The sequence below is a fragment of the Schistocerca nitens genome, chromosome 6 (assembly GCF_023898315.1).
Source record: "Schistocerca nitens isolate TAMUIC-IGC-003100 chromosome 6, iqSchNite1.1, whole genome shotgun sequence".
Classification (NCBI taxonomy): domain Eukaryota; kingdom Metazoa; phylum Arthropoda; class Insecta; order Orthoptera; family Acrididae; genus Schistocerca; species Schistocerca nitens.
Window position 1 is genome coordinate 695,464,535 of NC_064619.1, and position 12,884 is coordinate 695,477,418.

A 12,884-nucleotide genomic window follows, 5' to 3' on the forward strand; every position below is an offset into this window, starting at 1 on the left:
GTACAAATAATGTTTGTGTAAGTCGCACATCATGTTTATCAGTGTTTGTGACAGTTGTCACTCGAGGATGACCTGAGGAGCCAAAATCCGGTTCGTGACCAAATGAAAATAATTTGTCAGAACATTAGCAAGTGTTTTTCTTTTAATATTATTTCTGCCAATTATGTGTGTTGTCATCGTAAGATTCTCGCTTTTGTTTTTGGCTTTCTTTTTTGACATTGTGGCTAGTATTTATAGCTTTTTTGGAAGTCGAGACCACGATTTATTCGCAGTGAGGGAAACGGTTTCGTACGGTTGTAAACTACGGTATATGTCCTGGTGGAGAGCTTGGTAAAAAAGCACTGCTCCACCAGCTTCTTGACATCTTTTGCTTACGGCCTTATCAAGTAATTTAATTATCCCAGTCAAAGCTGTAGGTTGAAATACCTAGATTTGAGTTTCAGACAAAGAGTTTCACATTAGAGACGATGTTTTAATTAATAACACTTAATTAAAACATGAATAAGAGTACATAGATAACTTTAAAAATACACAGCCTAGATATAATTACACTGCTACTGCCCAAATCAAGTGCTGTCGTTTAATGTACATAATAATAATATTCTATGTGGTTGTTATTTTGGACACTTTAAAGTAAACCTTGTCCTTCTATGTTTTCATCGTTTCTGTCCTAATGTCATCCCTGCTATGACAACATTTGCAAGCAAAAATAGCCGGTGTCCTCGTTATTGTGAGTTGAATCAAGTAGAAAACTGGCCTGCAACGTAATTTAAAACTGAAACTAGCCTTCTTTAACTCGTGACTTTGTCCCGTCATCTTCGCGGGGTCGACATAGTTACTATTGCATTTTACTTGGTTAATTTAAGTAGTGGGCAGATGCCCTTCCTGTTGGCTCCCCGCCACGTACCCTCCCCCAATCCCTTCCCCCACTCCCCATCGCGATACTGTCACATGTAACACATGAGGACGCAGGATGTGTGTGACGTACCGTTGTGCCGTCCGAGTTGCCTCACTTACTACCAGCCGATGGTTTCTCCCACCATAACGCCATGAGTAACACCGCGATGCCTCTCCAAAGCATTGGAAGAATGGGCAGTCTCCTAAAGTGTCCACAATACTTGCCTGCGGTGGTCATCCGGAATAGTATAGAACTGCGTTTCATCACTAAACACAATTGACGCCATTCATCAGCAATCCATGCTTTCCGGTCGCAGCACCACTCCAGACGCCACGCAACGGATTCAAATGGTTCGAACGGCTCTGAGCAGTATGGGACTTAACATCTGAGGTCATCAGTCCCCTAGAACTTAGAACTACATAAACCTAACTAACCTAAGGACATCACAGGCAGGATTCGAACCTGCGACCGTAGCTGTCGCACGGTTCCGGGCTGAAGCGCCTAGAACCGCTCGGTCTCCGCGGCCGGCTACGAACTACCGTAATGCACTCTGGCAATCTATCTACGTGTTATAGAGAACTGATAGTCTGATAATTTATAGAGTGAAAATTATTGAACTATATTAAATAAAATCGTCATAACCTCTGAACGACTTGCGTTTGCACGTCCAAATTTCACGGCTGGCCATGGGGCACGATGGGAATTAGTACTGTTTGACTTAGCGACGAAGCCCACTTTCCTGTGGATAGGTTCGTCAATAAGCAAAACTGGCGCATTTGGGAGAGTGAGAATCCCCATTTCGCAGTCGGGGAGTTTCTTCACCCTCAACGGCTATGGTGTGCAGTGTCCAGTCACGGAATAATCGGTGTGATATTCCCTGATGGCACGGTGACTACGGAATGATACGAGGGCAGTTCAATAAGTAATGCAACACTTTTTTTTTCTCGGCCAATTTTGGTTGAAAAAGCCGGAAATTTCTTGTGGAATATTTTCAAACATTCCCGCTTCGTCTCGTATAGTTTCATTGACTTCCGACAGGTGGCAGCGCTGTACGGAGCTGTTAAAATGGCGTCTGTAACGGATGTGCGTTGTAAACAACGGGCAGTGATCGAGTTTCTTTTGGCGGAAAACCAGGGCATCTCAGATATTCATAGGCGCTTGCAGAATGTCTACGGTGATCTGGCAGCGGACAAAAGCACGGTGAGTCGTTGGGCAAAGCGTGTGTCATCATCGCCGCAAGGTCAAGCAAGACTGTCTGATCTCCCGCGTGCGGGCCGGCCGTGCACAGCTGTGACTCCTGCAATGGCGGAGCGTGCGAACACACTCGTTCGAGATGATCGACGGATCACCATCAAACAACTCAGTGCTCAACTTGACATCTCTGTTGGTAGTGCTGTCACAATTGTTCACCAGTTGGGATATTCAAAGGTTTGTTCCCACTGGGTCCCTCATTGTCTAACCGAACACCATAAAGAGCAAAGGAGAACCGTCTGTGCGGAATTGCTTGCTCGTCATGTGGCTGAGGGTGACAATTTCTTGTCAAAGATTGTTACAGGCGATGAAACATGGGTTCATCACTTCGAACCTGAAACGAAACGGCAATCAATGGAGTGGCGCCACACCCACTCCCCTACCAAGAAAAAGTTTAAAGCCATACCCTCAGCCGGTAAAGTCACGGTTACAGTCTTCTGGGACGCTGAAGGGGTTATTCTGTTCGATGTCCTTCCCCATGGTCAAACGATCAACTCTTAAGTGTATTGTGCTACTCTTCAGAAATTGAAGAAACGACTTCAGCGTGTTCGTAGGGACAAAAATCTGAACGAACTTCTCCTTCTTCATGACAACGCAAGACCTCACACAAGTCTTCGCACCCGAGAGGAGCTCACAAAACTTCAGTGGACTGTTCTTCCTCATGCACCCTACAGCCCCGATCTCGCACCGTCGGATTTCCATATGTTTGGCACAATGAAGGACGCAATCCGTGGGAGGCACTACGCGGATGATGAAGAAGTTATTGATGCAGTACGACGTTGGCTCCGACATCGACCAGTGGAATGGTACCGTGCAGGCATACAGGCCCTCATTTCAAGGTGGCGTAAGGCCGTAGCATTGAATGGAGATTACGTCGAAAAATAGTGTTGTGTAGCTAAAAGATTGGGGAATAACCTGGTGTATTACAATGCTGAATAAAACAACCCCTGTTTCAGAAAAAAAATGTGTTGCATTACTTATTGAACTGCCCTCGTACATGAAGGTTTTGGAAGATGATTTCATCCCCATTATCCAGTGACCCTGATTTCGACAAGATGTTGTTCATGCAAGACCGTGCTCGAGCCCATCGAGGCAGAAGAGTGTTTGATGTCCTGGAGAAGCACCATGGGGACCGCATTCTGGCTCTGGGGTGCCGAGAGGCCACGGTCATGGGCTTCGATTGGCCACCATATTCTCCGGATCTGAAGACATGCGACTCCTTTTTGTCGTGTTATGTTAAAGACAAGGTGTACAACAATAACCCCAAAACCATTGCTGCGATGAAAACAGCCATTGAGCAGGTCATCGACAGCATCGATGTTCCGACACTTAAGTGGGTCGTGCCGAATTTCGTTTCTCATCTGCGCCACATCATCGACAATGATGGCAGGCATATCGAACACGTCATATCCTAAATTCGAATATCTGTAGCGGCGTTTCCATGTTGAATAAAGTGTGTGCGCGCCGCAGTTGGTATCAAATTTACGTTTCTTTTTTCATATAGTTCAATAATTGTCACTCTGTACATACTCGCCGATGGTGTGTCGAAATTACATTGACATTCAATAATGTCTTCCGTGTGCTTCACCTTTTTTGTTGGGCAGAAACAGAACTACAACTTCAAACAATCAAGATCACTACTGCAGAACATTTACTGTGACGACAGGTTTCAGCAAAGTACATTGCCATCATCAGATCTTCTGCAGTATATTTCACTGAATCCTGACCAAATGCGTCTTAAATCTTATCATGTCATAGAACGATATGTCATGAACATGAGAACAATAGTACATCTGCAAGTCAAGCATAAAAAACTGTTACATAAAATAATGTAAATATTTCACTGGCTGTAAAAGCTCATGTTCGTTCATTATCAGAATGAAGAGTCTTCAGTCGAACCTGATTGTCACCCACAATAAGGCCTGCCAACCAGGAGTGATGGTGTGGGGAGCAATAGCAGGACCCCTTTGGTTGTCATCAGCGGCACCCTTACAACACAGCGGTTGTTGTTGTTGTTGTTGTTGTGGTCTTCAGTCCAGAGACTGGTTTGATGCAGCTCTCCATGTTACTCTATCCTGTGCAAGCTTCTTCATCTCCCAGTACCTACTGCAACCTACATCCTTCTGAGTCTGCTCAGTGTATTCATCTCTTTGTCTCCCACTACGATTTTTACCCTCCACGCTGCCCTCCAATACTAAATTTGTGATCCCCTGATGCCTCACAACATGTCCTACCAACCGATCCGTTCTTCTAGTCAAGGTATGACACAAATTTCTCTTCTCCCTAATTCTATTCAATACCTCCTCATTAGTTATGTGATCTACCCATCTAATCTTCAGCATTATTCTGTAGCACCACATTTCGAAAGCTTTTATTCTCATCTTGTTCAAACTATTTATCGTCCGCGTTTCACTTCCATACAAGGCTACACTCCATACAAATACTTTCAGAAACGACTTCCTGACACTTATATCTGTACTCGATGTTAACAAATTTCTCTTCTTCAGGAACGCTTTCCTTGCCATTGCCAGTCTACGTTTTATATCCTCTCTACTTCGACCATCATCAGTTATTTTGCTCCCCAAACAGCAAAACTCTAATACTGTCAGCATCACCCTATTTAATTCGACTACATTCCATCATCCTCGTTTTGCTTTTGTTGATGTTAATCTTATATCCTCCTTTCAAGACACTGTCCATTCCGTTCAGCTGCTCTTCCAGGTCCTTTGCTGTCTCTGACAGAATTACAATGTCATCGGCGAACCTCAAAGTTTTTATTTCTTCTCCATGGATTTTAATTCCTACTCTGAATTTTTCTTTTGTTTCCTTTACTGCTTGCTCAATATACAGATTGAATGGCATCGGAGATAGGCTACAACCCTGTGTCAATCCCTTCCCGACCACTGCTTCCCTTTTCATACCCCTCGACTCTTATAACTGCCATCTGGTTTCTGTACAAATTGTAAGTAACCTTTCGCTCCCTGTATTTTGTCGGCGACATTCTACGCCCCGTTTGTTGCCCTTCATGGCAAGCTAATCTGGGCTTACATTTCAGCAAAACAACGCCCGCCTGCATACGGCGAGTGTTTCTGTCGCTTGTCTCCGTGCTTACCAAACCCTACCTTGGCCAGCAAGGAGCATTATGGGTAGGGGCGTCAAGCCATCTCGGAATTTTGTCGATCTAACGCGCCAGTTGGACAGAATTTGGCACGAGGGGACATCAGACAGCTCCATTCATCAATGCCAAGGCGAATAACTGTTTGCATGAGTGCGACAGATGGACCAATGCGTTACGAACTTGCTCAATTTATGAAACTCTATCCCTCGAATAAATCATCCAATTTTTTTGAAATTGTAATCAACTGTCTACACATCAATCTACAGATTTCCGTCCCATTCGGATAATTTCTTTGTGGTGCGTCGTTTTTTTTTCTTTTTTTTTCTTTTTTTTTTTCTTAGAGTGTGTTTATTGAATACAAAATTGCACAGAGGTGGGCAAGCATCCAGCTTCTACCATCTGTTCTACACATTCGAAAGAAAAGCACCTCACGAATTAATATGGGATTCACTGTTTACAGCCATAACATATAAATGATTCCTTTGGTTTTCAGAAGACAGAAGGATCGATCTGTTTTACTTGCTAAAAGCTTTCTGAAGCGACTATTGCAGATACATTTCTTTATTTAAAATAATCGGTTTCGACAGACTTTGATGTCGTCTTTAGGTCTTGGTATATACAGGGTGAGTCACCTAACATTACCGCTGGATATATTTCGTAAACCACATCAAATACTGACGAATCGATTCCACAGACCGAACGTGAGGAGAGGGGCTAGTGTAACTGGTTAATACAAACCATAAAAAAATGCACGGAAGTATGTTTTTTAACACCAATCTACGTTTTTCTTTAAATGGAACCTCGTTAGTTTTGTTAGCACATCTGAACATATAAACAAATACGTAATCAGTGCCGTTTGTTGCATTGTAAAATGTTAATTCCATCCGGGGATATTGTAACCTAAAGTTGACGCTTGAGTACCACTCCTCCGCTGTTCGATCGTGTGTATCGGAGAGCACCGAATTACGTAGGGATCCAAAGGGAACGGTGATGGACCTTAGGTACAGAAGAGACTGGAGCAGCACATTACGTCCACATGCTAACAACTTTTTATTGGTCTTTTTCACTGACGCACATGTACATTACCATGAGGGGTGAGGTACACGTACACACGTGGTTTCCGTTTTCAATTACGGAGTGGAATAGAGTGTGTCCCGACATGTCAGGCCAAGATGTTCAATGTGGTGGCCATCATTTGGTGCACAATTGCAATCTCTGGCGTAATGAATGTCGTACACGCCGCAATACATCTGGTGTAATGTCGCCGCAGGCTGCCACAATACGTTCATATCCTCTGGGGTTGTAGCCACATCACGGTACACATTCTCCTTTAACGTACCCCACAGAAAGAAGTCCAGACGTGTAAGATCAGGAGAACGGGCTGGCCAATTTATGCGTCCTCCACGTCCTATGAAACGCCCGTCGAACATCCTGTCAAGGGTCAGCCTAGTGTTAATTGCGAAATGTGCAGGTGCAAAAATGGTTCAAATGGCTCTGAGCACTATGCGACTTAACTTCTGAGGTCATCAGTCGCCTAGAACTTAGAACTAATTAAACCTAACTAACCTAAGGACATCACACACATCCATGCCCGAGGCAGGATTCGGTTCCAGACTGTAGCGCCCAGAACCGCACGGCCACTCCGGCCGGCTGTGCAGGTGCACCATCATGCTGATACCACATACGTCGACGCGTTTCCAGTGGGACATTTTCGAGCAACGTTGGCAGATCATTCTGTAGAAACGCGATGTATGTTGCAGCTGTTTGGGCCCCTACAATGAAGTGAGGACCAATGAGGTGCTCGCCAATGATTCCGCACCATACATTTACAGTCCACGGTCGCTGTCGCTCTACCTGTCTGAGCCAGCGAGGATTGTCCACGGACCAGTAATGCATGTTCCGTAGATTCACTGCCCCGTGGTTTGTGAAACCCGCTTCATCGGTAAACAGGTAGAACTGCAACGCATTCTTTGTTAATGCCCATTGACAGAATTGCACTCGATGATTAAAGTCATCACCATGTAGCCGCGTAGGATTAGCCGAGCGGACTAAGGCGCTGCAGCCATGGACTGTGCGGCTGGTCCCGGCGGAGGTTCGAGTCCTCCCTCGGGCATGGGTGTGTGTGTTTGTCCTTAGGATAATTTAGGTTTAAGTAGTGTGTAAGCTTAGGGACTGATGACATTAGCAGTTAAGTCCCATAAGATTTCACACACATTTGAACATCACCATGTAATTGCTGATCTAGCGACGCATGAAACGGGTGAAAGCAGTGACGATGCAGTATGCGCATGACACTACTTTGACTCAGTCCACCGGCTCTCGCAATGTCCCCTGTACTCATGTGTGGGTTCATGGCAACAGCAGCCAACACACCAACTGCACCCGCTTCTCCTGTGACGGGCCTGTTACGGACCCGTTTGCGTACTACGACCATACCTGTTGCATACAGTTGGCGGTAGATGTTTTGCAATGTGCGGCACGTTGGATGCTCTCTGTCCGGGTACCGTTCTGCATACACCCTGCAGGCTTCAGCTGCATTTCGTCGACACTCGCCATAGATGAGTATCATCTCCGCCTTTTCAGAGTTCGAATACACCATGGTCACAGTTAGTACTACACTACACTATCACAGACGTCTGGTAACACGGTGTACTACAGTTGGTCTGCGTGCGGAGACGAATGCAGAATAAGAATAGCAGCAAGCGCTACATGCGGACACTGCGACAGCTAGACCAAACCACAACAGTGCACTACAGCCACACTCGTAAACACGGTCGTCATCGTAAACATGTCCCTGCGGATGCTGCTCGCCGACCGTGGTCCGTGTTTGTTACAACACGCAACTGAACGTCGGAGGTTTCAAGCGTCAACTTTAGGCTACAATATCTCCGGATGTAATTAACATTTTACAATGCAACAAACGGCACTGATTACGTATTTGTTTATATGTTCAGATGTGCTAACAAAACTAACATGGTTCCATTCAAATAAAACGAATGTTTGTGTTAAAAAACATACTTCCGTGCATTTTTGATTGGTTTGTATTAAACAATTACACCAGCCCCTCTCCTCACGTTCGGTCTGTGGAATCGATTCGTCAGTATTTGATGTGGTTTACGAAATATATCCAGCGGTAACGTTAGGTGACTCACCCTGTATATGGCCATCTGCGCAAGATGTTCTATGTTTTTAAATATTTCGGTTATGACAAACCTTTTATAATGTGCTGTTGTTTCCACATGACAACGTGGCGTGAGGTCCAACTTAAAATGAACACGTTTCATAACAAAAGGATTTCTAAGAACTGAATATGACAGCGAATAATGTCGAAACCGGTTGCTTTCATTAAAGACATATTTATGAGACCTTGGCTTTAGAAAAATTCAGGCAGTACCTATTTGGCCCACCCCAATGTCTCGCTGTTTCTATTGATGCCCATCGGTGGGTGACAGTTTCCCGTAACTAGGCTGCGTACATAATAGAATGAGGTCTGTACAAGTGAATGCTCCATAATTTAAGTCCGTAGACTAGACTCCTCTCCCGGATCTAACCCAGCTGAAGGGCCGAGATCGTACTCCTTACGATCAGTGATACCAGTACTGACAATGAGTTCAAATGGCTCTGAGCACTATGGGACTGAACATCTTAGGTCATCAGTCCCCTAGAACTTAGAACTAGTTAAACCTAACTAACCTAAGGACATCACACACATCCATGCCCGAGGCAGGATTCGAACCTGCGACCGTAGCAGTCGCGCGGTTCCGGACTGCGCGCCTAGAACCGCGAGACCACCGCGGCCGGCGACAATGAGTGTCAACAGTTTTTTGATGTTGCTGAGCATCAATCATACAGTAATTTTTAAATAAACACACCACCGTTTGACTGTATTGCTGTTTATTTAATTACGACCCAGGTATCGGCCTTTTACGGCATTTTCAAGTGATTGAGTTTATGTCATTAATATATATTGCACTTGAAAATGGCATATAAGGTCGAAACCTGAGCCGTAATTAAACAAACAGCAATACAGTCAAATGGCGGTGTGTTCACTTAAAAATGACAATGAATGTATTTTCTTCTGCTCGAGGTAGACCCATTCGGATACCATAAAACCTCCCCCAAACGTGTGAAGCGAACATTCTAATGACATGCCACTTGCCAAGGTCAGGAAAATTCCTTTTTCGTCCGTCTTGTAAACAGCTCTCTGGGACCTATGGTGAGTTGCTGTATGACTATGCCCCCTCGCGTAGTCTCTTACATACAATCTTAATTTCTGATTCATCTACTTGTTCCTTATCTCCTGCTGGTAAAAGCTACGTCTTGTGGATATGAAGAAATTCACATGAGTTAATATTCTACATTACTCACATTAATATACATACAAAAAAAAGTTTTGCATCACCTCGGTTCCGAGAGTTCCGGAACCTGTACAGAAAACTGGAATAGAGATCAACATAAACATCATTTCCGCCCTTTTTATTGCTCATGAAAACCACACATTGCATGTTGTACGACAATAAAGCAACACCTTCAGAGGTGGTACCTCTAATACCCAGTAGAACGACCTCTTTCATTGATGCACGCCTGTATTCGTCGTGGCATACTATCCACAAATTCATCAAGGCACTGTTGGTCCATATTGTCCCTCTCCTCAACGGCGATTCGGCGTAGATCCCTCAAAAATGGTTGGTGGGTCATGTCGTCCATGAACAGCCCTTTTCAGTCTATCCCAGACATGTTCGATGGGGTTCATGTCTGAAGAACATAGTGGCCTCTCTAGTCGAGCGATGCCGTTATGTTGAAGGAAGTCATCCACAAAATGTGAGATGTGCGCGATGGGGGCGCGAATTGTCGTCCATGAATACGTATGCCTCCGCAGTGTCCTGCCGATATGGGTGCACTATTGGTCGGAGGATCGCATTCACGTATCGTACAGCCGTTACGGCGCCATCCATGACCACCAGCGGCGTACGTCGGCCGCACACAATGCCACACCAAAACAGCAGGAAACCTCCATCTTGTTGCAGTCGCTGGACAGTGTCTAAGGCGTTCAGCTTGACCGGGTTGCCGCCAAACACGTCTCCGGCGACTGTATGTTTGAAGGCATGTGCTACACTCATCGGTGAAGAGAATATGATGCCAATCCTGAGCGGTCCATACGGCATGTTGTTCGGCCCATCTATACCGCACTGCACGGTGTCGTGGTTGCAAAGATGGACCTCGCCATGGAAGTCGGGAGTGAAGTTACGCGTCATACAGCCTACTGCGCACAGCTTGAGTCTTAACACGACGTCTTGTGGCTGCACGAAAAGCATTATTCAACATGAAACTTCCTGGCAGATTAAAACTGTGTGCCGGACCGAGACTCGAACTAGGGACCTTTGACTTCCGCGGGTAAGTGCTCTATCATCTGAGCTACCCAAGCACGAGTCACGCCCCGTCCTCACAGCTTTACTTCTGCCAGTATCTCGTCTTCTACCTTCCGAACTTTACAGAAGCTCTCCTGCGAACCTCAACTGTGAGGACGTGGTGAGTCGTGCTTGGGCAGTTCAGATGGCAGAACACTTGCCCGCGAAAGGCAAAGGATCCGAGTTCGAGTCTCGGTCCGGCACACAGTTTTAATCTGCTAGGAAGTTTAATATCGCTTTGGTTCACTCCGAGACGTCTGGACCCTTCTCTTGTTGAGAACCTTCCAGGCACAGTGTAACAATGCGGACGCGATCGAACTGCAGTATCGACCGCCTAGACGCGGTTAACTACGGACAACACGAGTCGTGTACGTCCTTCCTGGTGGAATGACTGGATCTGATCGGCTGTCGCACCCCCTCCGTCTAATAGGCGCTGCTCATGCATGGTTGTTTAAAACTTTGGGTGGGTATAGTGACATCTCTGAACAGTCAAATGGATTGTGTCTGTCAGTCAACGTATATCTTCAGGAGTTCTGGGAACCAAGATGGTGCAAAACCTTTTTTGATGTGTGTATATGGCTATTTACCTATGTACGATGTCAGTATAGCTCTATACGATTTCGGAATAGGGTCACGCACGCTCGAGCTTGAGCTGAGACGTTGAGTGTGTGGTGTGTGTGTGCGCAGAGGGAGGCTCGGCGGCCCGTGGTGTCTGCGGGCTGGCCGCGCACGCTGGAGGGCCTGGGCGAGGTGAGCGGCGTGTCCGTGGACCCCCACGGAGACCCCGTCATCCTGCACCGAGGGCCGCGACACTGGGACGCCGGGTGAGTCGCGCCGCGCTCCGCCTCTCCTCCTACCGGCTGCTGCCTCGCTGTCTGGCAAGTGTCTGCTGCGCTAAACCGGTCAAGTTACACTAATGGCCATTAAAATTGCTACATCACAGAGATGACGTGCTACAGACGCGAAATTTAACCAACAGGAAGAAGATGCTGTGATATGCAAATGATTAGCTTTTCAGAGCATTCACACAAGGTAGGAGCCGGTGGCGACACCTACAACGTGATGACATGAGGAAAGTTTCCAACCGATTTCTCATACACAAACAGCAGTTGAACGTCGTTGCCTGCTGAAACGTTGTTGTGATGCCTCGTGTAAGGAGGAGAAATGCGTACCATCACGTTTCCGACTTTGATAAAGGTCGCATTGTAGCCTATCGCGATTGCGGGTTATCGTATCGCGACATTACTGCTCGCGTTGGTCGAGATCCAATGACTGTTACCAGAATATGGAATCGGTGGGTTCAGGAGGGTAATACGGAACGTCGTTCTGGATCCCAACGGCCTCGTATCACTAGCAGTCGAGATGACAGGCATCTTATCCGCATGGCTGTAACGGATCGTGCAGCCACGTTTCGATCCCTGAGTCAACAGATGGGTACGTTTGCAAGACACCAGCCATCTGCACGAACAGTTCGACGATGTTTGCAGCAGCATGGACTATCAGCTCGGAGACCATGGCTTCGGTTACCCTTGACGCTGCATCACAGACAGGAGCGCCTGCGATGGTGTACTCAACGACGAACCTGGGTGCACGAATGGCAAAACGTCATTTTTTCGATAAATCCAGGTTGTGTTTACAGCATAATGATAGTCGCATCCGTGTTTGGCGACATCGCGGTGAACGCACATTGGAAGCGTGTATTCGTCATCGCCATACTGGCGTATCACCCGGCGTGATGCTTTGGGGTGTCATTGGTTACACGTCTCGATCACCTCTTGTTCGCATTGACGGCACTTTGAACAGTGGACGTTACATTTCAGATGTGTTACGACCCGTGTCTCTACCCTTCATTCGATACCTACGAAACCCTACATTTCGCAGCATAATGCACGACCGCAATGTTGCATGTCCTGTACGGGCTTTTCTGGATACAGAAAATGTTCGACTGCTGCCCTGGCCAGTACATTCTCCAGATCTCTCACCAATTGAAAACGTCTGGTCAATGGTAGCCGAGCAACTGGCTCGTCACAATACGCCAGTCACTACTCTTGATGAACTGTGGTATCGTGTTGAAGCTGCATGGGCAGCTGTACCTGTACACGCCATCCAAGCTCTGTTTGACTTAATGCCCAGGCGTATCAAGGCCGTTATTACGGCCAGTGGTGGTTGTTCTGGGTACTGATTTCTCAGGATCTATGCACTCAAATTG

General features: G+C 46.3%; 1 protein-coding gene across 1 annotated transcript in view; it reads left to right on the plus strand.

The window, feature by feature from the left end:
- Window positions 1-12,884, plus strand: part of LOC126262287 (peptidyl-alpha-hydroxyglycine alpha-amidating lyase 2-like) — a 210,236-nt gene that overhangs the window by 62,270 nt on the left and 135,082 nt on the right. Inside the window, exon 2 of the mRNA XM_049958806.1 lies at window positions 11,363-11,499. Coding sequence (XP_049814763.1) covers window positions 11,363-11,499 — 137 coding nt within the window. The remainder of the gene's footprint in view (window positions 1-11,362; window positions 11,500-12,884) is intronic.